General features: G+C 44.6%; 1 protein-coding gene across 1 annotated transcript in view; it reads left to right on the top strand.

Annotated features, from left to right (window-relative positions):
• Window positions 1–12,809, top strand: part of LOC149282103 (plasminogen-like) — a 49,386-nt gene that overhangs the window by 21,842 nt on the left and 14,735 nt on the right. Inside the window, exons 10-11 of the mRNA XM_089498630.1 lie at window positions 9,683–9,697; window positions 11,088–11,253. Coding sequence (XP_089354756.1) covers window positions 9,683–9,697; window positions 11,088–11,253 — 181 coding nt within the window. The remainder of the gene's footprint in view (window positions 1–9,682; window positions 9,698–11,087; window positions 11,254–12,809) is intronic.

Here is a 12,809-nt window from a genome sequence, read left to right on the forward strand (position 1 = left end):
GCTTGCCTGAGAGATCCATTCATTTTTCGCTGTGACTGCTTTGGCAACACTGCTGTGCTGCATCCGAGCATTACAGAGAGATTGTTCTGTTCTGTGTGAGACTGGTAAGCCTTAGCCTGCCATTTCTCACAGTGTACTTCATCCTCACTTCAGTGCTACTTAATATAATTAATAATAATTTGATTTAATTTTTTTTTTATTTAATTTGTCATCAACTGTAGTGTAAGTGCTGTTGAGTTGACAGTGCACCCAGTGTCTCAGTGGCACTGGGGTGCCCTTGCCCTGGGCTGGCACTAGTGCCTACTGCCTGTCCTGCTTAAATAAATTAAATAGAATTTATAAATAATAATTTAATAGAATCTATAATTTAATAGTTCATTATAATATTATATATATATATATATTTGTCAGTCATATATATATATATATATATATATACTATAGTATACCAGTGTAGAGTGTACTGTAGACATTCATCTACTAGTGTCTAATTTAAAATCAGTAATATTAATTAATATAATTAATAATTGAATTCATTATAAAATTATATATATATTTGTCAGTTATAGTTAGTAATAGTATACTAGTGTAGAGTGTACTGTAGACATTCAAGACATCTACTAGTGTCTAATCTAAAATCAGTAATATCAATAATTCTATAATTCTTTCTTATCTTAATAGTTAATTAAATTAGCTATAAATAAAAGTAATAATATTAATTAATTACTACTAGCGTATAGTTCAGCTAATCTTATTAGTACTGGTGCTGCAGCTCTATAGTTTGTGTTTTGTTTTAGCAACAGCAAGAGACCAAGTCAATTTTTCTTAATTAATAATCTTTCATTTTATTTCATTTGTTTTGCTCACCTCAGTCCATCAGTGAAGTGAACTTGTTGGGCTAGTGAGTGCAGCCGCATAAGTGCTGTGTGTTTTTGTTCAGCAAGCAGTGAAGCTAACTGTTTTCTTGTGAGATTTTATTTTATTTCTAATTCTTTTCAAGAAAAATTGACTGTGACGAGCTGTACTAAGCAAAGCTACTAGCTGTAGTACTAAAATAATTATAATCTTCTTTAATCTTAATCTATAACATATTATAAATAATATATAACAATATAAATTCTAATTCATAATCTATAATATAAGTAATTCTAATTCTAAATTCTTATTCATAATCTATATTCTTCTATCTATATTACACAATATATAAGTAAATTATTTCTAATCTATTAATATTATATAACTTAATATTAATTAATAAATCATATACTGAATCTGATTTAACCTCACTTTAGCTTAGTGGGTTTGAGAGCGTCTTCCTAGAGGTAGACTTATAGTAAGGAAATATAGCTTTAGGCTAGCATAGTAGTAGGCTAAGCTCTTAGGCCCGTGTAAATTCAAATTAAAAATAAAATACTGCTAGTTATTAAATAGTTAATTTTGAGTTAATAATTTAAATAACTTTAGCACTTTGGCAGATTGCACACAACAGCACAGTGCAGTAGTGCATAGTTTTACTTTTTAAGCAGTAGCACTGAAGAGAACTTCCTCTAATTTTTTTGTCTTTAATTTGTTTTTCCTTTTTTTTATTTTTTTATTTTTTTTATTTTTTTTTTATAGTTTTTTTAAACACTACACTACACTACACACACAACACAAAATTTGAAATGGATCCTCCTTTTGGGACTAAGGAGGTACAAGCTCCATCTACCACCACCACCACCACCACCACCACCAGCACCACCACCAGTTCTAAGATGCAGCCTTTGCGTCAGTCTAGTCGGCCAAGTAGGCCAAGCTCTCGCTTATCATTTGGGGAAGCATTGCTTGAAGGATCATCAAGTAAAGGAAAGGCACCAAAAGCAGGCAGTAGTAGTGCGGCTAGGCCCACAAGCTCTATGGTTTTTTACGGAAAGCCTAAAGCACCAGAAGCACGTTCAAAGTTAAAGGGTAGCACAAGTAGTACCAGCCCAGTGACTAAAAAGAAGTGCCTTTTGCCCCAAGCAGCATCTTCCCCATCCACAAGCAGCATGCAAGGTACCAAGCAGAGCCAAATTAGCAGCAAGACTCAGAGGGGTCCCAAACCAAAGCGATCTCATTCCTTTGTAGGGAAAACCACCACCACCCCCACCGCCTCTACCACCACTAGTGCTGCGCCTACTGTTCCCACTGGTACCGCCACGCCATGTCCTCCTAGTACCTCTAGCAAGCCACCAAGTCCTTACAAAATTTTTGTAAAGACAGTTAGAGAGAGGGCTACACATAGTGGAACTCCACCTAGCGAGGTAGCAGAGGAGCCTGAGACTGAGAGGCCAAGTGCAGAGTCTATTCTTCCTGCTCGCACTACTACTAGTCACGAGTCTCACGACGATATCAGTCTTAGCTCCAGCCTAGCAGGAATTCCATTCGATCTGGCTAATGAAGAGCTAGACTATGAGCCAGAGGAAGTAGAGGAGATGAGTGGTCAGGAATCAGATTCCTCAGGGAGCAGTGTCCAAATGACTAGTGCACAATTTTCCCCTGAGCCTCCACCTTCTCCGCTACGATCATCACCATCACCACCACCACCACCAGCAGCAGCAGCAAAACCTAGCAAATCTAAAGCAATTAGCAGTCCCACTATGGCCAGTACTGTTACCACCAGTCCCACCACCACTAGTTCTGCCTCTGTTCATCCACCCCGAGCAGTAGGAGCAGCACCCAAGGCACACTCCAAGGCTATGCGCGCCCCAATTTGGGAGCACTTTGAAAATGTTGAAGAAGGGCGCTATGGAAAGTGCAAACATTGTGGGAAGCTAATAAGGAGAGGGAAAGTGTCTGGCCATTTTACCAGTGCTAGCATGAAGCATCACCTCAGAACTCAACACAACGCCGTGCTATTGGGGAAAGATGCAGAAGTAAAACTTAGTGCAGGCAGCATAGCTGGTGGCCGTGGAAAAACCCCAACAGCTTCTTCTTCTGAGCCAATAGCAGCAGCAGCAGCTAGTGCTGGCAGCCAGAGACCAAGGCAGGTTGGAGCACTGCATGTCCAGCCCACCCTGGAACAATTTGTGGCATTCCAATCCAAAAGGTCAATGCCCAAACAGCAGGCCAATAAAGTAACGCGACTGATTGGTAAGTTCATTTCTGTTGGAGGGGCATCCTTCTCTATGATCGAAGGGGAGCCTTTCAAACAATTGATGGCGGCTGTGGCTCCACAATATACAGTTCCGTCACGTTCCACTTTCAGCAGGAACATTGTCCCCTCATTGTATCGGTCCTGTGTTGCAGCAGTGAAAGAGGAGCTTTCCAAGGCTGCTGGTCAGTGTGTTCATTTCACTACAGATTTGTGGAGTGCACCTAGCGGCCAGCATGCCTTTCTTTCTTTGACAGCACACTGGTGGCAGCCCGGTGTGTCTAAGGAAGCTGCTGCAGCAGGCTACCGATCTTTCCTTCTCCATGCAGAAGTGATGGATGAAAAGCACACTTCCCAAAATATTCTGCATGCAATGAGGAAAATGTTTAGCCTTTGGGTGGGAGCAGAGGCAGGCACCAATGTTGAAGTTGGTTTTGTGGTAACTGACGAAGGTGCCAATATGGTGAAAGCGCTGCGAGATGGTCATATTGTTGGTGTGCGCTGTGCAGCCCACATCATCCATCTTGTAGTGAAGGCAGCAATGTCAGAAGGAACTAATGTGGCAGTAGTAGTTCTGTCCCGCTGCAGAAAGATCGCTGGGCACTTTCACCATAGTGTTAAGGCTAGCCAACTTTTGAGGGAAGAGCAAGAGAGGTCAGGTCTTCCCGTACACTGCCTACGTCAGGATGTCAGTACACGGTGGAACTCCACGTTAGACATGCTGGAGAGGATTTTGGAGCAGCAGAGGGCAATCCATAATCTTGCCTCAGAGCACAATATTGGGATTACCTCTCCATTGAATAGGGAGGATTGGACAGTGATCGCCCAGCTAGTGGCAGTCCTTAAACCATTCAGGGATGCCACAGAAAATTTAAGCTCAAACACTGCCAGTCTGGCCCAGGTAATCCCAGTGTTCTCCCATCTAGGCAGCAAGATGGATGTGTTCCTTGGAAACCGTGAGGCTGTTCAAGGTGGCACTCTACATCCTGACGTAGCAGCCATAGTCGGGAAGCTGAAGGATCTGCTAAAAGTACACCTTCGCAAACGAATGGAAGAGAGTCCCGAAATGATGCTAGCGTGCCTTTGCGATCCAAGAATTAAGGGAAAGCTAGCTTTGAAATTTAATGTTCTCAGTAGCTACCGGGAGCAATTGGTCAACAAGGTGCGTGACTGGCAGCGTAAAATGGGAATGCTGTCCGAGGAGCGAGAGGTGCAGGAGGAGGAAGAGATGATGTGGTCTGCTACTCCTAGCAGCAGCATCAGCAGCAGTGCCACAAGCAGCACAACACATCTAAGTGGAGCAGCTGCGTTTTGGGAAGAGGCACTTGGGAGTATAGTTGGACCATCTGACAGAGCTAGCAGCAGAAAGGAGAGTAGTGCTGCTGAAATGGTCAAACTTTACCTCTGTGAAGTTCCTTCTGCGCCTAATGTTGATCCTCTTAGCTACTGGGATGAAAAGAAGAGTGTGTGGCCTGCACTCTCATGGGTTGCGCAGCAGCTACTATCATGTCCGCCAACGACTGTTCAAAGTGAGCGTGTGTTTTCTATGTGTTTTCTCACGCATGGCACCTCATCTGATGGAGCAGATTGCCTTTCTTAAATTCAATCTGCCCAAGTTGGGTTACCCAGCTCTTAGCTTGGAAAGTACATTTTTTTTCTCTGTAATGTTTAAGGTAGTTTCTCCCCCTGGTTGCACGTGTTTGTGGTGTGGCAACGTCTACTACCTCCGCCGGTGTAGCCAATAGGGCCTAGTGTCTGAGTTCTGGAAGTCCGCTCCCAAACGCCATGGACTGACAGACTTTCATGCTTTGCCCTGGGGTGAAACAGGTGAGCGGGTCGTCAATTGCCCACTCATTCACCTTTTTCCGTTTCCAACGCTGCTGCTGGTGGTGGTGCCAGTATCTTTTGCCAGTTCGCTTCCTGGCTGAAATCATGCCTCAAATGTCCCTAATGGAGAGGGTAGTTTCTCCCCCTGGTTGCACTTGCTGCGGTGTGGCAATGCCTGCTACCTCCGCCGGTGTAGCCAATTTACGCTAGTGCCTAGTGTCTGAGTTCTGGAAGTCCGCTCCCAAACGCCAAGGACTGACAGTCTTCGGATGCCTTGACCTGGGGTGAAACAGGTGAGCGGGTCGCCAATTGCCCACTCATTCGCCTTTTCCAATGCTGCTGCTGCTGCTGGTGGTGGTGGTGGTGCCAGTGTCTCTTCTCTGCCAGTTCGCTTCCTGGCTAGTGTCATGCCTTAAATGTCCCTAATGGAGAGGGTAGTTTCTCCCCCTGGTTGCACTTGCTGCGGTGTGGCAATGCCTGCTACCTCCGCCGGTGTAGCCAATTTACGCTAGTGCCTAGTGTCTGAGTTCTGGAAGTCCGCTCCCAAACGCCAAGGACTGACAGTCTTCGGATGCTTTGCTCTGGGGTGAAACAGGTGAGCGGGTCGTCAATTGCCCACTCATTCACCTTTTTCCGTTTCCAACGCTGCTGCTGGTGGTGGTGCCAGTATCTTTTGCCAGTTCGCTTCCTGGCTGAAATCATGCCTCAAATGTCCCTAATGGAGAGGGTAGTTTCTCCCCCTGGTTGCACTTGCTGCGGTGTGGCAATGCCTGCTACCTCCGCCGGTGTAGCCAATTTACGCTAGTGCCTAGTGTCTGAGTTCTGGAAGTCCGCTCCCAAACGCCAAGGACTGACAGTGTTTGGATGCTTCGCCCTGGGGTGAAACAGGTGAGCGGGTCGTCAATTGCCCACTCATTCGCCTTTTCCAATGCTGCTGCTGCTGGTGGTGGTGGTGCCAGCGTCTCTTCTCTGCCAGTTCGCTTCCTGGCTAGTGTCATGCCTTAAATGTCCCTAATGGAGAGGGTAGTTTCTCCCCCCTGGCTGCGTCTGTTTGTGGTGTGGCAACGCCTGCTACCTCCGCCGGTATAGCCAGCTTACGCTAGGGCCTTGTATCTGAGCTCTGGAAGTCTGCTCCCAAACGCCAAGGACTGACAGCGTTTGGATGCTTTGCTCTGGGGTGAGCGGGTCGTCAATTGCCCACTCATTCGCCTTTCCCAATTCTGCTGCTGCTGCTGGTGGTGGTGCCAGCGTCTCTTCTCTGCCAGTTCACTTCCTGGCTAGTGTCATGCCTCAAATGTCCCTAATGGTAAGGGCAGTTTCTCCCCCCTGGTTGCACTTGCTGCGGTGTGGCAACCCCTGCTGCCTCTGCCGGTGTAGCCAGCTTACACTAGGGCCTTGTGTCTGAGCTCTGGAAGTCTGCTGCCAAACGTCTAAGACTGAGAGTGTTTGGGTGCTTTGCCCTGGGGTGAACCAGGTGAGTGGGTCGTCAATTGCCCACTCATTCACCTTTTCCAATGCTGCTGCTGCTGCTGCTGGTGGTGGTGCCAGCGTCTCTTCTCTGCCAGTTCGCTTCCTGGCTAGTGTCATGCCTTAAATGTCCCTAATGGTAAGGGCAGTTTCTCCCCCCCCCTGGCTGCGTCTGTTTGCGGTGTGGCAACACCTGCTACCTCCGCCGGTATAGCCAGCTTACGCTAGGGCCTTGTGTCTGAGCTCTGGAAGTCTGCTCCCAAACGCCAAGGACTGACAGTGTTTGGATGCTTTGCTCTGGGGTGGAACAGGTGAGCGGGTCGTCAATTGCCCACTCATTCGCCTTTCCCAATTCTGCTGCTGCTGCTGCTGGTGGTGCCAGCGTCTCTTCTCTGCCAGTTCGCTTCCTGGCTAGTGTCATGCCTCAAATGTCCCTAATGGTAAGGGCAGTTTCTCCCCCCTGGTTGCACTTGCTGTGGTGTGGCAACGCCTGCTACCTCCGCCAGTGTAGCCAGCTTACGCTAGGGCCTTGTGTCTAAGCTCTGGAAGTCTGCTGCCAAACGTCTAAGACAGAGTGTTTGGGTGCTTTGCCCTGGGGTGAAACAGGTGAGTGGGTCGCCAATTGCCCACTCATTCGCCTTTCCCAATTCTGCTGCTGCTGCTGCTGCTGGTGCCAGCGTCTCTTCAATGCCAGTTCGCTTCCTGGCTAGTGTCATGCCTCAAATGTCCCTAATGGTAAGGGCAGTTTCTCCCCCCTGGTTGCACTTGCTGCGGTGTGGCAATGCCTGCTACCTCCGCCAGTGTAGCCAGCTTATGCTAGGGCCTTGTGTCTGAGCTCTGGAAGTCTGCTGCCAAACGTCTAAGACTGACAGTGTTTGGGTGCTTTGCCCTGGGGTGAAACAGATGAGTGGGTCACCAATTGCCCACTCATTCGCCTTTCCCATTTTTCAATGCTGCTGCTGGTGGTGGTGGTGGTGGTTGTGGTGGTGGTGCCAGCATCTCTTCTGTGCCAGTTCGCTTCCTGGCTAGAGTCATGCCCAAAATGTCCCTAATGGTAAGGGCAGTGTCTCCCCCTGGCTGCGTCTGTTTGTGGTGTGGCAATGTCTGCTACCTCCGCCGGAGTGGCCAGCTTACGCTAGGGCCTTGTGTCTGAGCTCTGGAAGTCCGCTGCCAAACGTCTAGGACTGACAGTGTTTGGATGCTTTGCTCTGGGGTGAAACAGGTGAGTGGGTCGCCAATTGCCCACTCATTCGCCTTTTCCATTTCCTTTTCCATTTCATTATTTTCCTTCTGATACACAACCAACCAACCAAACATAACACACACAATAACACAAATAACACAGTGACATAACACATAACACACAACACATATAACACACAGTGACAACACAAATAACACACATAACACATACACGTACAATGCACAAATCACAAGGACCTTTCCTCTTGTTATTTGTCCTGGCCTTCACTTCTACACTCACTAGCATTAACGCTATAACTCACACTTCATACTATAACATTTTTCCATCCACATACCTGCCAACAGACCCAACTTTTTCAGGGACAGTCCTGCTTTTTTCCGGTCCCTTCCCATCTAATTTAGCTATCTAGGTATGCAAATGCACATTGGTAGTTATAGCTCGGTAGGTAGCACTAGTATAAACATTAAATAAATATAATAAAGTACTAAATAATAAATCTAACTTTAAAATACATTTAAATAAACCCCTAATTTTTTTTTTAAAACCCATTAAAATTAAAATTAAATTATTATTTAGACATAATACATCTTTAACCAAACCAGTGCACTGCTACTAATCTTAAACATAACCGTACATTAACCCTAAGCTATTTTTTAGTTCTTGTCCAACATTTTTCCATCCGCATACCTGCCAACACACCCAAGATTTTGGTGGACAGTCCTGCTTTTTTCCAGTCCTGTCCAGTAAAAGTTGGGTTGTTGCAAAGTATGCCATTGTGAATAGGTAGCAAATGTTAGGCATGTATTACAAGTGGTCCAAAATCAATTTAAAAATGTAAAATAATCCCTATTCTTTTATTAAACATCTATGGATGTGTGATTGTGTATGATAAACGGAGGCCAAGTTCCTTGGAGCATTTGTCTCTAGGTCATTTTGTGTACAGTACACCTCAATACGTGTGTGCAACTCTATTGGTCGTTTCGGCAGGGGGCTGGCCTGCCATCAACGAATGAAGTGCGTTCTGCAATTCACTCGTTGATGCCAGACCAGCCCCCTGCCGAAACGACCAATAGAGTTGCACACACGTACCTTCACGGCAGCTGCTGCTGTTCCGATGTGTTGTTAACCCCGTATTAACCCCTGCTAGGCAACCGGGAAGGAAACGAAGATTAAACGAGCACGAAGAATGTGAGAATATTCGCGGAATACGAAGGTTTTTTTCCCCCCGAAGACGAGCACGAAGACGAACACGAAGAGCCTCCTGGTGCCCAAGTCTAGTTCCTACTGAAAGTGGAACGTGACGGAACTGTGTATTGTGGAGCCACAGCCACCATCAATTGTTTGAAAGGCTCCCCTTCAATCATGGAGAAGGATGCCCCTCCAACAGCAATGAACTGACCAATAAGTCGCGTTACTTTATTGGCCTGCTGTTTGGGCATTGTTCTCTTGGAGTGGAATGCCCCAAATTCTTCCAGGGTGGGCTGGGCATGCAGTGTTCCAACCTGCCTTGGTCTTTGGCTGCCAGCACTAGCTGCTGCTATTGGCTTAGAAGCAGCTGTTGGGGTTTTACCACTGTCTCTGGAGATGGTACTAGTTATTGTTGTAGTACCACGGCCACCAGCTATGCTGCCTGCACTACGTTTTACTTCTGCATCTTTCCCCAATAGCACAGCGTTGTGTTGAGTGCTGAGGTGATGCTTCATGCTAGCACTGGTAAAATGGCCAGACACTTTCCCTCTGTTTATTAGCTTCCCACAATGTTTGCACTTTCCATAGCCCCCGTTTTCAACATTTTCAAAGTGCTCCCAAATTGGGGCGCGCACAGCCTTGGGGTGTGTCTTGGGTGCTGCTTCTACTGCTCGGGGTGGATGAACAGCGGCAGAACTAGTGGTGGTGGCACTGGTGGTACTGCTAATTGCTTTAAGTCTAGCAGATTTGGTAGGTTTTGCTGCTGCTGCTGGTGGTGATGATTGCAGCAGAGAAGGTGGAGGCTCAGGGGAAAATTGTGCACTAGTCATTTGGACACTGCTCCCTGAGGAATCTGATTGGCTCATAGTCTAGTTCTTCATTAGCCACTGAGGCACTGGGTGCACTGTCAACTCAACAGCACTACACAGTTGATGACAGAAGCACTGGGAAAAAATTTAATAAAAAAATGACTAAATTAATAAAATTATTAATTCAGTAGAACTGAAGTGAGGAAGAGTACACTGTGAGAAATGGCAGGCTGAGGCTTACCAGTCTCACACAGAACAGAACAACTCTCTCTGTAACGCTCGGATGCAGCACAGCAGTGTTGCCAAAGCAGTCACAGCGAAAAATGAATGGATCTCTCAGGCAAGCTCTGGTCTTATAAAGGCACTTTCAGAATTCAAAAAACAGCAGAACAGGCATTTGACGAGACCCTTAGCGTGACGTCACAAGAGTGAGCTGATTGGACAGACGAGGATCAGCTCACTCCTGTTTGAAACTTTGGCGGCTGCGCAGCAAAAAGGAAGACGATCACGAAGAATCTTCGAGGTTGTGTGTCGTCGTCTTCGCCTACGTTTTGCGGGCACTATATTCTGTTCTACGTTCCTTCGGAACGAACAAAAAAAACGGCCTCTTCGTGCTAGTCCATACATTATAATATGCTGATACACAAATTTAGATTGACATAAAAAAAGCTTTTATTACAAAAATATTTGAAGTCCTCTTTATATTTTACCAAGTTCTTATATTTACCGTATTTAAATTTTCTTCATCTACCTCCTTGGTTTCTTATCTTCACTTTCAGATCCAATTCTCTTCACTACCAATTCATATGTTATTTTGGTTAGGTGATATTAATTTTAAAAATGAATTCTTTTACACAACACCAAGGGCTTATCTCTGAATTATTTTGAATAGAAGCTTATTGCAGTGTTACATCTTGAATCAGTTCAGTTGCTGTGCAGCTTCCCGTCACAGATTGTGTTAGATAATATTTACCTAAACTTACTAAGTATGCACCTCTGTCTCAATTCTCTTTAAAGACAAATACCATAGCGTAGGTTTGCATTCATATGTACATGTAACATTACCACATAGCCATACCTGAAAACAAAATGGTTATAATAAAAAGGTATGGAAGAAAACATTTCACAGGCACACCAGGCAGTCTCACAAAACCAGGCCTCTGGAGTTACAGTACTCTAGAAACATATGCTAGTCATATAGCATGCCTGAACAAATATTCTGAATGTAAAGCAATGTGATGTTTTAGTGGTGCCCAACAGCAAACCATTAACAAGTTCTGAATTATAAGAGAAAACACTAACAATAAACCTCTATCTATCTACCCCATACCTATACAATTCTTCTGTGCCAGAAGGTAACCATTGCCTACCGACCAATAATTTTGGAACTCAGTGCCAAAAAATAAGGCAGTAGCTTCCAATATAATTAGCTATATGAACAAGGCCTATAATACTGCAATTCCCTTTTTTTATTTTTCAGTTCAAATGATTCCAACAAATGCATCTCCAGTCTTGGAATGTTATGAAGGGAATGGTGTCATGTATCGTGGCTCAACATACATGACTATCTCAGGAAAGAAGTGTCAGGCTTGGAGTTCCATGGTGCCTCATAAACATGAAAAAACACCTGAAAAAAATCCAAACGCGTAAGGAATATTCATAAATCCTCCTATGTTGTCATAAATTTAAATAAGTGTTCCTTGTTTTGATATACAATTAAATATTTGATATATGTTTTAAAATATGACATCTTTGCTAAGGTTGTAAAGCCAACAGTGGTTGTTCTTTACTCTGGGGAGTTAGTAACATACAGTGATGGCAATGCTTGTTGTAGTGGTGACACCAGTGGCGGTTTGTGGTGGCAATGATTGTTTTATAGTTGTTGCTCCACCATAGAATATCTTAAGCAATATTCTATGTTGTCATAAATTTAAATAAGTGTTCCTTGTTTTGATATACAATTAAATATTTGATATATGTTTTAAAATATGACATCTTTGCTAAGGTTGTAAAGCCAACAGTGGTTGTTCTTTACTCTGGGGAGTTAGTAGCATACAGTGATGGCAATGCTTGTTGTAGTGGTGACACCAGTGGCGGTTTGTGGTGGCAATGATTGTTTTATAGTTGTTGCTCCGCCATAGAATATCTTAAGCAATTTTCGTCTTTGATTCCATCAAAGCACCAGATCATGAGCCCTCTGAAAGTCCATGGTAGTGACTAAAAGTGCGACTCACATTGGTAGGTGGGATGGAGAATGTTTCATCCCAAAGGTGTTCAGGGAGTTGAGATCAGGGCCCTGTGCATGCCATTCAAGATCTTTCACACCAAATTAATCCAACCAAGTCTTTGTGGATCTTGCTTTGTGCACTGGTCATGCTGGAATATTAAAGGGTCCTCCCCAAACTGTTCCCACAAACTTGGAAGCATAGCATTGTCTAAAATATTTTTGTATGCCCCCTTCAGCATACAAAGACACAAAGGCATTTTGGACAATGCTATGCTGCAAAGGGGAGGGGGGTGGCCACATACCGTATTTGCTCGATTATAAGACGACCCTGATTATAAGACGACCCCCCAAAATCAAAATATTAATTTAGGAAAAAAACAAAGCCTGAATATAAGACTACCCTATAGGAAAAACGTTTTACTAGTAAATATTAATTAACGTAAACTATTTTTTCATATTTAATAAAAGCTATGATTGAGAAAAATATATATATTTTTTTTTCCTTTTATTTGCCAACCTGCCCCCCCCAGTTATGCACATCTGCCCCCAGGCTTGCCACTCTGCCCCCAGAAATGCCTTATACCCCCCTATTTGCCACTCTGCCCCTTAATGTGCCTTTTAACCCTCTATATGCCACTCTGCCTCCAGAAATGTCTTCTACCCTCCTATATGCCACTGTGCCCCATGATATGCCTTTTAACCCCCTATATGCCCCTCTGCCCCATGATATGCCTTATACCCCTATATGCCACTCTGGCATATAGGGGGTTAAAAGGCATATCATGGGGCTGAGTGGCATATAGGGGGTTAAAATGCATATCATGGGGCTGAGTGGCATATAGAGGGTTAAAATGCATTTCTGGAGGTATATATATATATATATAACTGCTAACAGCAATCACACTCTTATCAAGCCAAGGCAGCCAGTACATGCTGGAACCTGGGGATGATAGTAGTGTGATTACAGCCTCCCTA

This window comes from Sceloporus occidentalis, unplaced genomic scaffold, assembly GCF_023333645.1.
Source record: "Sceloporus occidentalis isolate IW3139 unplaced genomic scaffold, rSceOcc1.0.p SCAF_123, whole genome shotgun sequence".
In the NCBI taxonomy this organism is placed as follows: domain Eukaryota; kingdom Metazoa; phylum Chordata; class Lepidosauria; order Squamata; family Phrynosomatidae; genus Sceloporus; species Sceloporus occidentalis.